Here is a 16,925-nt window from a genome sequence, read left to right as displayed (position 1 = left end):
TAAGGGGGCAGTGCGCACACGGGGGAGGTGCACTTAGGTAAGGGGGCAGCGCGCATGGGGGAGGTGCGCACACAGGTAAGGGGGCGCGCACACAGGAGAGGCGCACACACAGGTAAGGGGGTAGGGGTGGCACACGGGGGAGGTGCTGCTGCAGTGAGGAAGTCCCAGAAGCTCCTGGCTCTCACTCTGATTCCCTTTTGATTTTGTCTCCTGGTTCTGATATATCACCAACTGAAAAATCACATAATCCAGTTTCTTAGAACTTGGTCAAAAAGAAGGGGTTCTCAGGAGAGGCTTGGGGGCCCATGCTGCTGTTCTGGGGACCTGGGGGTTTGCTTTTGTCTCTCCCCTTGTTTTGCCACCAACGGAAAGTGCACTTCGCAAAAATAAATTCTGTGTAGTGCCTTTCAGTGCCTGTGGGAACATACACCCAGAAACAAAGCCCACGGGCTCTGGCCACTTGGTCCTGAGCAGAGTCTGCCCTCGAGAAAGGCGCAGGAGGAACATACGCTTACAGACGGATCCTTTTAGATGCTTTTGGTTCTCAAAAAAACAAAAGTATGGATTATAGACTTAAAATGAGCTTAGTTTTTATTCAGAAAGGAAAAGCCTTGGAGTTAAAAGAGAATGAAGCATTTAATGAAATTCAGACCTCATTAGTGGTATCTTACCAGGAAGTGATACGAATTCTTCTCAGAGAAGAAGAGCAGAGTTTGTATGACTCATTTCCAGATTCCTGTGGTTTATTATCCTTATTTCTAATTTGTTGGAAGACTATCTTTAGACAGATAACAAATGTTCCAGTATTCTGACATTTTAACACCCACATAGCAACAAGAATAAACTTTGATGTTAAATCCAAGATCTGTGGCTTCTGGGTTTAATAGAGAAACAGACATTAATAAAAAGTTTCCTCTCTCCATAGTATGTTTTAGAGAAATGTGCTAAGGAACCACTTCTCTACCACGCTGAAAATTGTCAGTTTATGTGGATCTGTACTACAGACAGGCTTTATGATGCTCCCTTTAAATGAGAAGATGAAGAAAAACAGTACAAGCTAGTCTGTTTCAAATTATGTAAGTTTTTAAGCGTCACGAGTGCTGGTTAGAATTGGATAAAATCATTGCTATGAAGGACAAACTTTCAAGGGAAAGACACGCTGAGGTAGGTGAGTGTGAAACTTAGTCTTTTTACACAGCAGGTGAGTTCTGACAGTCTTGCTGCCGATGCTGCTCACATGCAAAAGGAAAAGCAGGTAACCAGGAGAAGACCGACTGTCCACCCACAGACAGGAGAGCAGCATTGTCACCCAGAGCCCCCACACACCGTCTTCTAAATCGGCCAAAGGTGACCCTTACTTTGTGTTGCCAAATATCTTCAAATGAGTGGTCAAAGAATGAGTCTGGATTTTGTGCTTAAACCCCTGAACTCTATGAACAAAACCGAGGTAATGCAGCTGATGGAGGCCACTGGCCTCTGGGGTGTGACCAGCCCTGGGCACCCACTGTAATGTGGATCAGGAGGGGGCCCCGGCAGGATCATGACACCAGGACTTCTCACCAGGCCTGCGGCTGATCTGCAGTGTGGCCTGAGCCCTCGACCTGAGGGGCCAGCCGCCTCTGCTCCCCTCCAGCCCTCGCTGCCAGAACCCTGGGGCGGGGGGCAGGGAGGGCCCGGCCTTGCCCCCTCTTTGGTCTCCCTGATGCAGGAGATGCAGGTCCCTAGGGAACAGTGCCTCACTGAAGGCATAAAGTGGGCACCAAATATCAAATTGTGCTGCTCCCCACCTCACAAATGAGATCAGCTTAGAGGATGAACACAGACCTCACTTGGTGGTCTGTTCACCTTATTAACATGGCGGTGATGGTTTCTGCCCCTGTGGCAGCTGACACGTGGATTAAATAACACCAGCTTCTTTCAGTTTATTTTGAAAAAACTTCAGACTTTAATTTCTCCTAACTTGATAAAGAAAAACACTATTTAAGAGGACCCTGCCTTAATTATTTCTATGATACTTAATAGTTAAGTCTTGTTAGCTCTCGACTCAGAACTCGAATTTCTGGCTCTAAAAGTGCCCACTGCATTTAAATTACACCCTCAGTGTTTGGTTACATAGTCCCTGCATGACTCACATTCTACCAGAGAACCAAACACGCAGGCAGAAGTCCGACTCCACACAGCTGCCAGTGCTCCAATATTCACAGAGCTGAGTGTTTCCAAACCCTCGCTGGTGCCGGGCTGAGCCTGGCCCTGTCCAAGGAGCCTCTGGGTGCCCCAAATCAGGGGGACCTCGGGGCCCACTGGAGGCCAGAAGCTTTCACACTGATTATGAAATTTTAATTCCCCAGTTAGGAACATGAAAGCTCTTACTAGCTCTTCACTGAATCAGCTGTGATCTTCGTTAAGAAAAACATAAAAAGCAAACACAAGTGCGTGTCCTGACAAAGTGTCTGTAAAAAAGCAGCACATCCCAGAATCGTGAACCACACAGGCCAGCTCCCCCTACGGAGGGAAGGACCAGGAGAAGCATGGCAGCAAGGCCCACAGACTGTGTGCTTCTCCACGCGTGTAATGATGCTCACGACCAGACCCAGACATTCTCTGCTCTAGCTGGGGAGCCGCCAGAGAGAGCGGGGACCCGGTGTGATTCTGCTGGCCACTGCCCGGCAGGGGCAGGAAGGAGCGGCACCACCTGCCCCTGACCCCGCACACGTCCGTGCGCTCCCACCTCAAGGCTCCACGTCCCAGGGGAGTGTGCAGGCTATGCAGGGCCCACACGCTGGCTGTTCTCCTGCCTATTCAGCTTTAGGAGGAGTTGGAAAACAAATCAGCTTCTCCGTGCCTTTAACCACCGGTATCTATAAAAGGCCATTCACGGAATCTTCATCTTCTCAAAATGTGATAAGTAAGTGCAAATGCAGAAGCACTTTCTGTGTGTGTGTGTGTGTGTGTTTATGTGTGAGAGAATACAGTTTGTGTATGTGTGTGTGTGTGTGAGGGAACAGGGTTTGTGTGTGTGGGTGTGAGGGAATAAAGTGTGTGTGTTTGTGTGGATGGGAAAAGAGTTTGTGTGTGTGTGTGAGGGAATAGAGTTTGTGTGGGAGAGGGAATTGTGTGTGTGTGAATAGTTTATGTGTGTGTGTGTGAGAGGGAATAGTTGGTGTGTGGATGGGAACAGAGTTTGTGTGTGTGTGTGTGTGTGAGGGAATAGAGTTTGTGTGTCTGTGTGTATGTGAATAGAGTGTATGTGTGTGTGTGTGTAGAGTTTAAAAGCCAGGGAAGCCGGCTCAATTACAGAAGCAAACTCCAGGGACTCCAGCCCCTGGCAAACCTGAAGCTGGGACCAGAACACCTAGTCCCGCTTCCGCTCCGGGTCACACCAGCCTCACAGGTGGTTTCTGGGCCAGCCCCACCCAGAAGGCGCATCTCAGCTTCCTCCCTCACACTGCCTGCTCCAAGGCAGCCTGCCTTGGGGATGGCCCCCAGTCCTGCCAGGAACTTGGGCCTTTCCTGGACACCTCTGTCCCTCCCCAGCCTCCAGCCAGGCCTTCTGCACCTGCCTGCTGGTTCTGGCTCCTTCCCAGGCCAGACCCAGCAGGCGGGCAAACACAGGGACTAACTGCTCTCAGGACGTCCTGGGTGGGCTCCCAGACCGGGGCAGGGGTACCTGAGTAAGAAGCTGGTCCGCCGCTAGCTGGTTGATCCACCGTGTGTATCGCTCAGTGGAGTCGGGGGGCTCTCTCCTTACTTGGCAACCTATAATCTGTGAAACAACAAAAGAGAACTTAACAAAAGAAAGTCCCTGTGAGCTCACACACGCACACACCAGTGCACATACATCTCACCTGCTGTAAGCTGGCACATCCAGCAGGGAACTAACAGAGACCTGCATCCGATCAGGCTGGGGGAAACTTCCAGGAGGAAAGAGGAAGAGGGAGGGTACCCACACAGTGCAGGGTTCTGGGTGGACCCCACGCTGGACGGTCCTCACCTGCCAGTCCCAGCAGCACCCGTGAAATCACCCTGGGTTAGAGTGGTCGCAGATAATGTTTCCCCTTAATGCATTCAAATTACAGTGATCTGTTCACAAGGTCAAACACCCAACTACCTCAGTAGCGCTCTTCCTGAACCGCAACTCGCAGAGGGAGAGGGAGAGAGAATCTCAAGCAGGCTCCCTGCTGAGCGCAGAGCCCAATGTGGGGCTTGATCTCATGACCCTGAAGTCACGACCTGAGCCACAACCAAGAGTTGGAGGCTTACCAAGCGCCACCCAGGTGCCCCGATAATTTCTTAATAAGGAGACTGATTCGGTGACATAGATCTTACTAACCACTCTGAGGTAGACAGTGCGCAGTGCAGGGTCGGCTGTTAGCCATGCCCGGGCCCTTACAGGAACTCTGTGAGCCTCACCTGGGGTGGGTGGGCGACAGGCCCAGATACATGCAGTGGGGACCAGCCTCTTTCCACACCTCACTCAGACTCTGTAGGACGGGACCCTTCACCGCTGAGCAGTCTCAGACATCCCAAACATCCTGCACACAGACACTTGAACCGAAGTGCAGGTGCTGTCCCTAGATCTTGAGCTGTGTTGGAGGTGTGGCCAAGGCTGCTGGGGGCCAGGGGTGCTGAAGTAGGATGTGTGGTCTCTCTCCCTCTCCTTCTGCCCCCCCACCCATGTCCTCTCTCTAAAATAAATAAATAAATAAGCACATAAAAATAAATTATCAGAAGTTCCACCATGATCCTTGAATTTCTTAAATCTTGCTCTCTATAGCACTTATGCATAGTGATTAATTTGTATTAATGCAGGAATATTAATGAAGAGCCAAGAAAGATTTTGCTTGCTTGTATTTTTTTGTTGTTGGGTTCTTTTAATTAAACTTTTTTTTTTGAGAAAACAGTAGATTCACATGTAGTAGAAATAACACACAGCGATCCCGTGTATCTTTTACACGGTTCCTCCAACGGTAACATCTTGAAAAACCAATGCAAGTCACCCCCAGCTAAGGAACCCTCATGGCGCCTTTGCGGCCACACCCAGCCCTCCTTGAGCAGCAACCGTTTCGAGAACGCTGTGTCAACAGACAGGCTGTAGCCCTCTGCAACTGGCCGCTTCTCCATTCTCCAATTGCCCAAGACTTGTCCAGGCTGTTGTGCGTACGACACGTTTTCCTTGTTGGGCTGAAAAATACTGCCCAGCACAGACCCTGCAGCACACCGCTTAGCGCTCCACAGTGAACATTCACGCAGTTTTTGTGTGAATGTGTCCCCATCTCTCTGGGGCAACTGTCCAGGAGTGCGGCCCCTGGGTCGTACGGTGGTTTCACGTTTACTCTTCTAGGAGCTGCCCACCTGTTTTCTAGAGTGGCTACACCCACTCAAACTACCACCGGCCGAGTGAGTGACCTGGTTTTTCTGCAGCCTCACCAGCACCTGACATGGGCATGTTTTCAGGCCTGCGCAGACGCCGCATCACGGGTCTAACTTGGGTTCCCTGATGGCTCGTGGTGCCGACCCTCTTTCCATGGGCTTATCTGCCCCCGTCCGTCCTCCCTGGTGAAATGTCCCGTTTTCTGACTGGGATAAAGGCACACTTGGCTATGTGACTCACTGCTGGGTTCCCCCTGGGAGCCTGTGGATGACAGCAGCCGCTGGGTTAGCGCCCTGCCCGGGGTAAGGCCTCCCTGTGCCCACCCGCCCGGGACACACTGTTGGGGGTGTCTGCTGTCCTTATCTTCCGGTCTTGTCAAACTGGCATTTGCTGAACAGAAAAGATTCTGAGAGAAAACAGGAAAACGACCAAGAGCTGGGAGGTGCACTCACAGGTGGACCAAGGGGCTGAACTGCACCCTCGCCATCGCCCCCCCTCCCGCCTGCCACGCCCTGAGCCGCCACTGGGGGCAAGACGCCTGCTGCCCTGCCTGTCTCATCGAGGGGGGGCTCATGCGGCTCCCACAGGGAGTATTAGGACCCCCACCCAGGGCACACCGCACCTCCACCTGGGACCCCCGCCCAGGGCAGCCCGCCCGCCTCCACCCAGGACCCCCGCCAGGGTGCCCCTGCCCCCCCAGGCCCAGATCTGAGCTGTTCATGCTGCTCTCACGGTGAGTACCCAGGGAGGCTGCCCCCCCCAGCCCCCATCCCTCCCGTCCAGGCTTGCTGGCTTCTGATGAAATTAGAGCCCTGTGGCGTGGGGGGTCTCGCAAGGAGAAACAGGGCAGGTGGGAGATGGCGTGACGCGGGAACTTCTGGGGCAGCCCCTGCTTTGTGCCTTCGACTGCCGATTGTGGGGGTACCGGTCTACAGATGAAGAAGAGGGTGTCTGTGTGCGCCTCAACGCTTTTTGAAAAGAAAGTGGCCTGGCCCACGGGGCAGAAACCACGAGGCACCGTTTCCTCCTGAAGGGGCCCGGTGCAGACCACACACCCCGTCCTCTCTGGTGACGGCACAGGACGCACACTCAGTGTTTCACCCTACATGTGCTCTGGGTCACAGGCTGCTGACATGGGCCTGGCACCCTGGATGCAGTCGGCACTCAGCAAGCACAGGCTGAAGGAAGCGAAGGGCATGTGCTGCAGGACGCACGGACTCCCCCCAGATGCCGGGGAGAAGCCCCTAGAGCAAGACTCTCGGCAGGTGTTAGCTAGTTCTCTGAAAGCACGTACTGCCAACAGTTAGCAGAAAGCTCGAGATCCTGGAAGGCGGTCCCTACAGTCTGGAAACTCTGAATCTATATGGGAGCCTCTGAGACCTGCCAGTTTGGCTGGAAGAAAAGGTCAGAAAGTAGGAAAGAAGGTTACTGGAGGCAGAGGGAGGTCTGGGAGGTGGGATGACCCTCACAGTGGTCACCCGCCTGCTCTGCCTACAGCTGGTCTGGCCTGCGTCCCCTCCCCCTGAATCCGGGGGTCCCGAGACAAGGTCATAAAGGGGACATGGCCGCCAGCCCATTCTCTTGGGACCCTGTTTTTGGAAGTGGCTGCCAGGCGGTGAGGAAGCCATGAAGCCCCCAGGCGCCCCAGCCCCCCACCCAGCGGAGGCCCGGCAAGAGCGGAGCCCTTCCTGCGGTCCCGACCCGTGGGATCTGTGCATGTGATAAACGGCTGGCTTTCACACCCCTGGGTCTGGACGCTTCGTCCCCAGCCGCAGTGACTGACGGCCACAGGAAGGCGACACTGCATCATAGCTGTGTGGCCCTGTGGTGACAGACCCCTGATGCCCTGCTTCAGTCCCAGACCACCAGTGTCCAGGAGCGTAGGCAGCACTACTCGGCCCAGGACTGCTGTCTCGGACCCGCCGAGGGCCCCCATGTGGACGACAGGCTATGCGGCCACCCTGTTAGAGGGGGTCATGTTCGTTAGGCGATCTCATGTTCCTGGTCTCACGTGTTCGGGGACACACTGAAGTGGACCTGGGGTGGGGGGGATTCGTGCCGTCCACCCCCCTCCCAGAGAGGGCCCGGGTGAGGACCTTTCCCGGGTCACACAGCTGGCTCTGGGAGGCCCCCAGAGACGCCATGGAGTCGCCAGGCTGCCCGTTGGTACCGGCCCTGCCCGTGCTCTGCCTCCTGGCTCGGCCCATCCTTGCTTCTCCAGCACTGGTGCCCAGACCTCTGCAAGACAGCTCAGGGCGTACACGCGAGAGGCGGAAAGGCTCATTCCTCTTCTGCGTGGAGGCACGTGGCCTCTGTTAGGCACACGGCACGGTGGACAGACACACGTCAGGGGAGACAGAAGCAGGCCCAGCCTGGGGATGGCCGCCTGTGGTCACAAAATATTTAATGGCGACATCAGTTTTCCTCTTATTCATCACATATAAGACATAATGTTTTCTACTTCCTATTAATAAAAAAGTAATTCGCTAGCTGATCAGTTTTTACCACCATATTCCTTTCTCACTGATTAAACGTCCCGGAAAAGCCTGATCACAGTATGAAGTTCACAGAACATAGTTGGTCAGGAGGGAGAGTCACCGTTGTATTCCCAAGGCCACCAGGAGAACTGAGGAAGAAACGGGGCCACGTACAAACTGTAAAGCTCCATGCAAACACCAGTCATCAAGGCAAACTCTAGTCGGAGGGTGAGACGTGGGAGAAACAAGAGCTTCCATCCTGCAGGCCAGCTGCACTTGGGGTGTGTGTGTGCGTGTGATCTGCGTGCATGCACACGTGTGATCTGCAGGATTCCTGGTGCAGGAATGCAGGACTGTATGCATGTGTGCACCAGCCTATAGGGGAGCCTGGAAATGAAAGCAGCGGAGGTGAGATGGGCATCCCCCAGCAGAGCCCACACGTAGTGGCCACGCCTTCAGTAGCCACAGGGCCTGCCCACAGCTCATCCACTTCAGCCCTCCCGGCGCTGCCCTGGGGAGGAATCTGGTCCAAAGGCTGGTGTCTCCCACCCTTCAGAGGTAAAGCCAGGGATGCCTGGGCTTACTCTCAGCTCTTCCCACGTGATCTCCCCCTGCAGGGCCTGAAGCACTAATCCCGTGGGTGGCTGGGGAGCACGGTGGGCATGCGCTCCACCCTGATTCCGGCCTCTGTGCACAGGAGGGTGAATCTGAGAGCAACAAGCTCATAATCACTCCTGTCAGTGACAACAAAAACACACAAGAGTGCAGATCTAGTTCAATTTAACCAGACTCTCAGTCACTGACAAACTGCAGTGTCCCCGCACGGGGCCAGAGACTGCCACTGGCCCCGAGCACCACAGCCCCGGCCGCAATGCCACTGGGAGGGACCTCCCTCTGCCTGTCCCGTCCGCGGCCCTGCCCTCGGCAGGGGTAACGGTAGCCCCAAAGAACCTGTGATGACCCGTGCTCGCTTTAAATCCCTGGACGTCTGTCACACCCACCCCTGCAGGTGCCATACCTAGAGGGGGGGAAACGCAGAACCTGCCGGGGGTCCGAGCGCCCATGTGGGCCAGGCCCCTCAACCTGGCAACTGAGCAAACTGAAAAAGGGTGGAAACTTTGAGAAGTGTGAGAAGAGAAGGCGTGCGCTGCTCAAAGGGACAGGGCGCAGACTCACGGCCTGTGCGGCCCCTCCCCGCCACACCGGCCCCCATGCCCGGAGCCACACGGCTTCCCTGCAGCCCGCACGGGGCCTGCCCGGGTCTGGGTGTGGTGACCACATGGACACTGCTAGTAGGCGAGACGCCTGACCATTCTGAAAACTGAGAATCACAAGGAAAACCACTGAAGTGGCGGATCTCTAGAAGTCACCTTTCCAAGCCCGTGGCTAGGAGCTGGGTGGTCAGGAAGAGGTAAGGACAAACCGAGGCAAAGCCCCCGGAGGTGCCTCCTGCGCCCGATACCCAGATGCTGCTGGAGCCGCCTGGGTCACAGGAGGCCGCGGCCCGGCTGCAGGTGGTTGGGAGACAGAAACCTGTCAGGCTCAGCCATGAGTGGTGAGCGGCAGCCGAGGGGGAGAGCTGCGTGAAGGCAGATGTCACGGCGCACGCAGCCTCTCTCTGAGGGGCAGACTTTGCGGAAGATGACGGCACGAGCAGACGCAGCGTGCCCGGGGTGGGGGAGTGGGAGCAGCGTCTGCAGTCACACCCCGGGCCAGCCAGAGAACGTAGCAGAACAGGGAGGGCTAGCAAACCGCAGGGGAGATCACATGGAACCGCACAACGAGAAACATGAAAGGTGGCGGGAAGCGGGAGACGGACACACACAAAATGCAGAAGGGTCAGGGTCAGTAGAACAGGACACAGAGAGTGACAGGCGGGGGCACCCGCCGCCGCGCACCTCATGGGGGGTCCGCCGGCCCGGGGGGCCGTGGGGAGGGCCGTGCCGGGTCAGCACCCGCCCCCGCGGTGCACACTAGAGCCCCTCGAGGAGTGGCATCCCCACTCTTCACTAGCCTCAGGCTGAAGGGGAACCCTTAGCGCGAAGATGCGGGAGCACGGCGGCGGGAGCAGCATCCTCAGGCTCCGGGCGCTCCCACGAGGCCCCAGAAACAAGGGAAGCAGGAAGGGAGGAACCGGTCTCGTCGGTGGGCTAGCCCCGTGCTATACCACAAAGCCACATTTCACTAAGAACTCCCATTTCTTTGATGGATCCAGTCCTTGAAGTGGGTACTTTCGGGAATGGAAACAATGCTTTAATAGTTTGTTTGGTTAGCCGTTTTCCTTCTTTTATACTCCCCAATTCTAACCCTAATCCTGTGAACTCACCGCACGACAGGTGTGAAAAAATAAAAGCCCTCTGGACTGTTAACAAAAATACCAAATTTACTTGTAGATCAACTTCTAATTACCTGCCAACACTCACAACTAGGAAACTGGGCAAGTCGGACACACTTAAAACCCGCGAGGCCCACGCACACGCAGGGCCCTGGCTGGGGGCCCGCTGAGCCAGACACACACGTGCCGATTCCTCAGCAACACTAACCAACGGCTGCGGCCGGGGGTGTGCAGAGAGGCCACACTAACAAGACGTACGTGCGACGGTCACACAAACATGCAGCGTGTGTGGAGGAACGCATGCTCTGTTGTGTGATTCTGTGTGGTCTTTGTGTGACCGGTGAAGCCCCCCAACTGTGGGAGGTGAGCTGCCTCCACCTCTCAGCCGTCTCTGCTCCCTCACCTCCCGGGCTTCCCGCTCAGCTGTCAGTGGGTTCTTGTGGCCTCCCGTCACCTTCTGCTGAAGCCCCAAACACCACATCAGTCTGAAGGCCCGTCCCTGGCCAGCAACAATCGTCCAGGGCCAGCTGCAGATGCTGAGGCCCTCACACACATTTGCAGCACCACCCAGGCCCTACAGACCAGGGGTCCCCAGACAGTCCCCTGCACCGTGAGGCAGAGGGTGGACCGTGGGGCCAGCAAACCCTGCTCTCAGCCAACACTGGGCATCCAGGGGCCACCTGCTCCTGAGGAGCCAACCGAGAAGCAAGGATGCCGCCCACCACGTGCTTTGAATGAGCCACACAGATGCCAACAGTGGGTCCACCGTCTCTCAACCCATGTGTCAGGGCAAACTCCTCCCTGTCCCCTTCGAAGTGACCGTGCTTGCTCTTCAGGTACGCATATCGCTCCCAGGACACAGGCTGAGTCAGCCCTGCTGAGACGGTGTGTCGCTCAGTGAACTGTTACTGTGGGCTCCTGTGGGAATGGAGCCAGCAGCAGCCCCTCTTCTAAGGTGCACTGAGCGCAGGGTGCACGTGTTGGAAGGACAGGGAGGCGACGGCCCTCTTGGCCCCCTCACCTGGGAGAGGAGGTGCCTGCCAGCCCCGCCCAGCTCCCCACAACTCGGTGCCCACCAGGCAGGATGTTCACGAACTTGTTGCTGACACAGAGCAAGGCCAGGTCACTGCTGAACCCTCCTGAGCCCCCTGGGGACTCACTCGGTGGCATCAGGGATGTAGGAAGTCCCACCGTCAGCCTGCAAGGGTCCGATGTCCGAGGCCACAGTGGAGGGGCCGTCAACCAGGCTGGAAAAGCTGTAGGATACACACACCTCTGCAAGGTGCTCCCGCTTCTCCCGCGGGGCACCCCCACCTTCTTCCTGCCTTCCTGAAACCACGCACTCACAGCTCTCCCCCTCTGCGCAGGAGACCCCCACAGGGAAGGCCCAGGCCAGAGACAGTCGGGCCCTAACTCACCCCAATGCCTGTCCCAGAGCTGACCTCCACTCGGCAATGTCCAGTCAGTGGCTGGATGGGTGTTATGCTGGGAGCTGCCTCGTGGCACCCAACATCAGACACCCCAAAAGTTCTGCAGTAAACAGGCAATGGCCCGGTATAAGAAGTGTCACCAAGGGCCCTTCCTTCATAATTATAGGGTTTCCTTGTAAATGGCCTTAAAAAATCATGACCAACGACAAGCATACATTTAGCATTCATTTCATTCTTTCCAAACAACCCACAACATAATTGACAACCAACCAGCAACTGCAAATTAAGATTTCTGTAGGTCATGATTTAAAAAAAGAAAAGAAAGGAAAACAACCCAGCCCCGCAGCAACAACCCTGCTGATTTTGCTCTGGGTCCACAAGACTTGTGACATCCCTAGTCTATGCTTAATGCAGGAGCAACCACACGGGTCACCCAGTCTCTCTGCGAGGCTGGGACAAAAATGCAGCACGAGCAGGCAGCTTCTGAGTGTGGGAACGGAACATCAAGTGAATTGAATTATAAGGTTAGCAAGAAAAACTCTAACCTAGAACTTTATAAAACTTATAAAACTGCAAATCAACGTTGCTTCAATTCAGATTAAGACGAAAGGACACAGTATGCCTTTTCCCAAATTCCTTATGCATCCCTAGACTTGGTGGTCCATTTGCGCCTACGCACAAAGAACCACCCCAAACAATTCCATTGAAGAAGTAAATTGTGTTTTTTTTCCAGTATGGAACACAACATATCTGAACGTCTCTCACTCTCTAAACCGTCAACGTTGGTGACCAACTCTTCAGAAGTTTCCGTGCACAGCCTATTTTAAACGCCCGCTGTACGAGCATCACTGTCTGAAAGGTGCAGCGTCTGAGGCTGCGCTGTCTGCCCACAGGGCACGAGCACCGGCTGCAGCTTCGCGGGTCACGTGCTCCGTGCCAAGTGGACCACAAGGAAAGCTGGTACAGTCCTCGTGGGGAGTGAGGTCTCATCCTGGGGAAAACTGGGGTGCTCGTTTCAGATCTTGCCATCACAGCTGCCAGAGCCAGTGAAAGAAGCTTCTGGAAACCCCAGTCTCTCCATCTTCCTTACAGACGGAAACTGTGAACAGAAGCCCACCCAGACACACTTCTTTCCATTCTTTTTCCTCTTCCCAACAGGGAAACGGGACCAACGACACTGTTTGTGCATCTGATCTCTCCTGCCATGTGGCTGAGAGCTCCCATCAGCCTCCCTGGAGGGAGGGTGGGGATCCCTGCAGGGCACCGGGGGCCCTGCTGGGGGGACAGGGCCCAGGGCTGGACGACCCGCCCCACGGCTCCCAGGAGGAGCTGCTGACCTGCCGACACTGGATGTCACAGCATCTTCTGACATCTTTTCACTTCCAACCAGAAAGCGCCAGAGATTCCACAGTCTATGACTGTGGACGTCTAACGGGCATCTCCTGGACTCTGTGGGGGCCGAGGGCTAGGGATACACGTATTTGCACATATCTGTGGTTCTTTTTTTTTTTTTTAAGATTTTATTTATTTATTTGATAGAGAGAGACACAGCGAGAGAGGGAACACAAGCAGGGGGAGTGGAAGAGGGAGAACAGGCTTCCCACCGAGCAGGGAGCCCGACGCGGGGCTCGATCCCGGACCTGAGCTGAAGGCAGCCGCTTAACTGACTGAGCCACCCAGGCGCCCCTTCCCTTTTTTTTTTTTTGAAGAGAGAGAGTGGATAGGGGCAGTGGGAGAGAGGGAATCTTTTTTTTTTAAGATTTTATTTATTTATTTGACAGAGAGAGAGATAGCGAGAGCAGGAACACAAGCAGGGGGAGTAGGAGAGCGAGAAGCAGGCTTCCCGCCGAGCAGGGAGCCCGATGCGGGGCTCGATCCCAGGACTCTGGGATCATGACCTGAGCTGAAGGCAGACGCTTAATGACTGAGCCACCCAGGCGCCCCCATATCTGTGGTTCTTAAACTTTGCCGCTCCCATCTCCTGTCAGGATCTGGTGAACGACACAGAGCTGCGCGCAGGCCCCGCAGCTCCTATGAAGGCGCCCCTCGCGCCCCCCAGGGTTCACACCCTCAGACGCCGCACTGTCTCCCACCTCCTTCACGCTCTGGGCTCCGGCTCAGACCTTGGCAGCACTGGCCACATGCTGCCTTCCGTCTGTCACGGTCAGTTTTGTGCCCACTTGGGAGCCTGCGTCTGCGGTTCCTCAAACACTCGGCTATGTGCTGCCGGGAAGAGGTTTTGCAGCCATGACTCAGGCCCACGACCAGCTGACTTCCTGGACGATGCGGCCGGTCCCATTCTAGCAGAGAGTGCTCACGAGGAAGCTGTGGGGGCTGGCTTCCCACTCGCCTGAGGGTTACAGCAGCTGGTGACATCAGACCCCTGCCGTCAGGACCCCAGGACACACACTGGCCCTCATGACATGACCTCAGCCGAGGGGCCACTTCTCAATGGAGTGCGACTGGGCACTTCTGAACCTCCCACACGTCCCACCTTCCGGAAGCTTCCAGCCCAAAGAGCAGTGTAGTAGCTTCTCAAGATGCAGCGGAGGGGCCATTTTTTATCTTTTTACGGGCATATTTCAAGGACATGCTTACATTAAAAATGTGTAACTTTAAGCAACACAAGTGTAGTTGCAATTCAGGGACTAGGAACCTTCAGCATCTAACTTAACACTAACACGCCTCACATCCCTGAGGACAAGAGCCCTCATGGGGGAGCGTGTGCACGTGTTTACAGGGCTGACCAGCAGCCAAAGACCCCGAGTCACAGCGTCGTGTGTGGGGCTGGGCAGCTGGAGAAAGCAGCAGAAAGTCAGTGCACTAAATCCAAAGCTCCAAAACAAAGGGCCATTGGAAGAGAACGAATTCATCTCTGTGAACAAGTCATTCAAGCTCCTTGGAAATTCTGTCGTGTTGTGCACTTCTGAGCCTCCCCTCCTTGAGCACCTCACACCATGCAGGTTTCCCGAGGATGGCCTGCTAAACCCCGCCTGTCCCAGGAATGGGCTCTACACACACCCGGGGACTGTCTAGGGACAGTCTGGGGATGGCCTGGGGGACGGCCCAGGGGATGGTCCAGGGATGGTCTGGAGACGACCTGGGGGATGGTACAGGGACGGTCTGGGGATGGTCTGGGGACGGCCTGGAGACAGTCTGGGGATGGCCTGAGGATGGCCTGGGGGACAACACGGGGACGGTCTGGGGACAGTCTGGGGACAGCCTGGGGGGACGGCCTGGGGACGGTACAGGGATGGCATGGGGGAAGGTCTGGGGATGGCCTGGGGGACGGTCTGGGGACAGCCTGGGGACAGTCTGGGGATGGCCTGGGGGAATGGCCTGGAGACAGTCTGGGGATGGCCCAGGGACCGCCTGGGGACAGTTTGGGGACAGTCTGGGGGACAGCCCGGGGATGGTCTGGGGACAATCTGGGGACGGGCTGAGGATGGCCTTGGGGATGGCCCGGGGGACGGTCTGGGGATGGCCTGGGGGATGGTCTGGGGGATGGCCCGGGGACGGTCTGGGGACAGCCTGGGGATGGCCTGGGGACAGCCTGGGGGATGGCCCAGGGACGGCCTGGGGACGGACTGGGGGCAGTCTGGGGACGGTCTGGGGATGGCCTGGGGGACGGTCTGGGGGACAGCCCAGGGACGGTCTGGGGGATGGCCCGAGCCCTCCAGCACCCAGAGCGTGTGGAAATGCTGAGCTCAGGCCCCACCTGATGCCCAGATTCAGATCCCCGGGAGCTGGTGTGCACAAGACACTGGAGAAGCTTCATGCGGGTGTGGACAGGGCACACGGCAAGAGCAAGCAGAGCCTGGAGCCGGGGAAGAGGGGGGCCGTCCACTGGGATAGTTGGCACTGTGGTTTGAACGTAGTCCTGCAGACCTTTCTGTTTCACACTTTCTAAAATCAGTGATCATCACAGTAATTCAGACATTTTCACTAAAACTTCAGGCAGATGTCTGAGCAGTGGGCGCCAGGGTCAGACCCAGGCTCTGGGGGTCAGCCACCAGGGGTGAGTGACCCTGGGCCCACAACGCCCTCCGGGTCCACGTGGGCCTCCTCGTCGGGAGATGAGTGCCCAGGGAGACGGACCAACCGGGGAGCCCTTCCGAAGTTGAGAGCTACAGTCTGAGGTTTTCCAGGTAATAAGATAACCCTTTAATCTGCTAACACATGAGAGTGCTCAGCCTGGTTTCCATGTCCCGGGCACATAGCCTCTGAAATGCTGATGAAAATAAAACTAAACCAAGAAGACCTCTGTGCCCATTGAAAGCAAAGCGTGCTGCCCCAAATAAAAGGCACGTTTTCCTTCTCAGGAGCAGTGGGAGTGTCCAGAGACACAGCAGTCACTGATCACGCTCTGATGGGGCAGTCTTACCCTATGGAAGAGCCTCAACACAAACAGCAGCAACGGTGCTTCCTCAAAGGGGACGGCAACTCAGAGACAGATGCAGGACTCGCGTGCGCTGGACAGACGCAGGATACACCGGGGACAGATGCAGGACTCGCACGCACTGGGACAGACGCAGGATACACACATGCTGGGGACAGACGCAGGACACATACGTGCTGGGGACAGACGCAGGACTCACGTGCTGGGGACAGACGCAGGACTCACGTGCTGGGGACAGACACAGGACACACACGTGCTGGGGACAGACGCAGGACACACACATGCTGGGGACAGACGCAGGACTCACACTTGTCGGGTGCCGGGCAGCAGCTTCCAGTTGTAGCCTCACCCTCTGAGGCATCATCACGTCATCCTGAAGCAAAGAACACAGTTTAAATTTACATAAAGCAACTCCCACAAACAAGAAAGAAAAAGACAGGGGTGCCTGGGTGGTTGGGCATCAGTTGTTGGGCATCTGCCGTCGGCTCACATCATGATCCCGGGGTCCTGGGATCGAGCCCCGCATCGGGCTCCCTGCCCGGCGGGAAGCCTGCTTCTTCCTCTCCCGCTCCCCCTGCTTGTGCTCTCTCTCCCTTTCACTCGCTCATTCTCTCTCTCAAATAAATAAAATCTTTAAAAAAAATAAAGATTTGGGCGCCTGGGTGGCTCAGTCGTTGAGCTTCTGCCTTTGACTTAGGTCATGATCCCAGGGTCCTGGGATCGAGCCCCGCATCGGGCTCCCTGCTCCGCGGGAAGCCTGCTTCTCCCTCTCCCTCTACTGTTCCTCCTGTTTGTGCTCTCTTGCTCTCTCTGCCAAATAAATAAATAAAATCTTTAAAAAAGAAAAAAAGAAAAAAAAAAAGAAAACCATCGGGGGTGCGGGGCGGTGCCTGGGTGGCTCAGTCGTTGAGCG

The 16,925-nt window shown here is 55.9% G+C and overlaps 1 protein-coding gene across 5 annotated transcripts in view; it reads right to left on the bottom strand.

Moving 5' to 3' along the window:
* QTGAL (queuosine-tRNA galactosyltransferase) overlaps positions 1-16,925 on the bottom strand; it is an 86,801-nt gene that overhangs the window by 40,809 nt on the left and 29,067 nt on the right. For all 5 annotated transcript variants that reach the window (XR_014140315.1, XM_081804169.1, XM_081804170.1 and 2 more), the window contains 2 exons: positions 16,320-16,385; positions 3,668-3,763 (listed from right to left, as the gene is read on the bottom strand). Coding sequence is in view for 4 of the 5 variants with exons in the window: in XM_081804169.1 (XP_081660295.1) it covers positions 3,668-3,763; positions 16,320-16,376 (153 nt within the window). In the remaining variant the exon portion in view is untranslated. The remainder of the gene's footprint in view (positions 1-3,667; positions 3,764-16,319; positions 16,386-16,925) is intronic.

This window comes from Leptonychotes weddellii, chromosome 15 (genome assembly GCF_054177405.1).
Source record: "Leptonychotes weddellii isolate Sample4059 chromosome 15, ASM5417740v2, whole genome shotgun sequence".
Lineage (NCBI taxonomy): Eukaryota > Metazoa > Chordata > Mammalia > Carnivora > Phocidae > Leptonychotes > Leptonychotes weddellii.
Note: the sequence above shows the minus strand (reverse complement) of the source record. Positions and strands in the feature narration are given on the sequence as shown.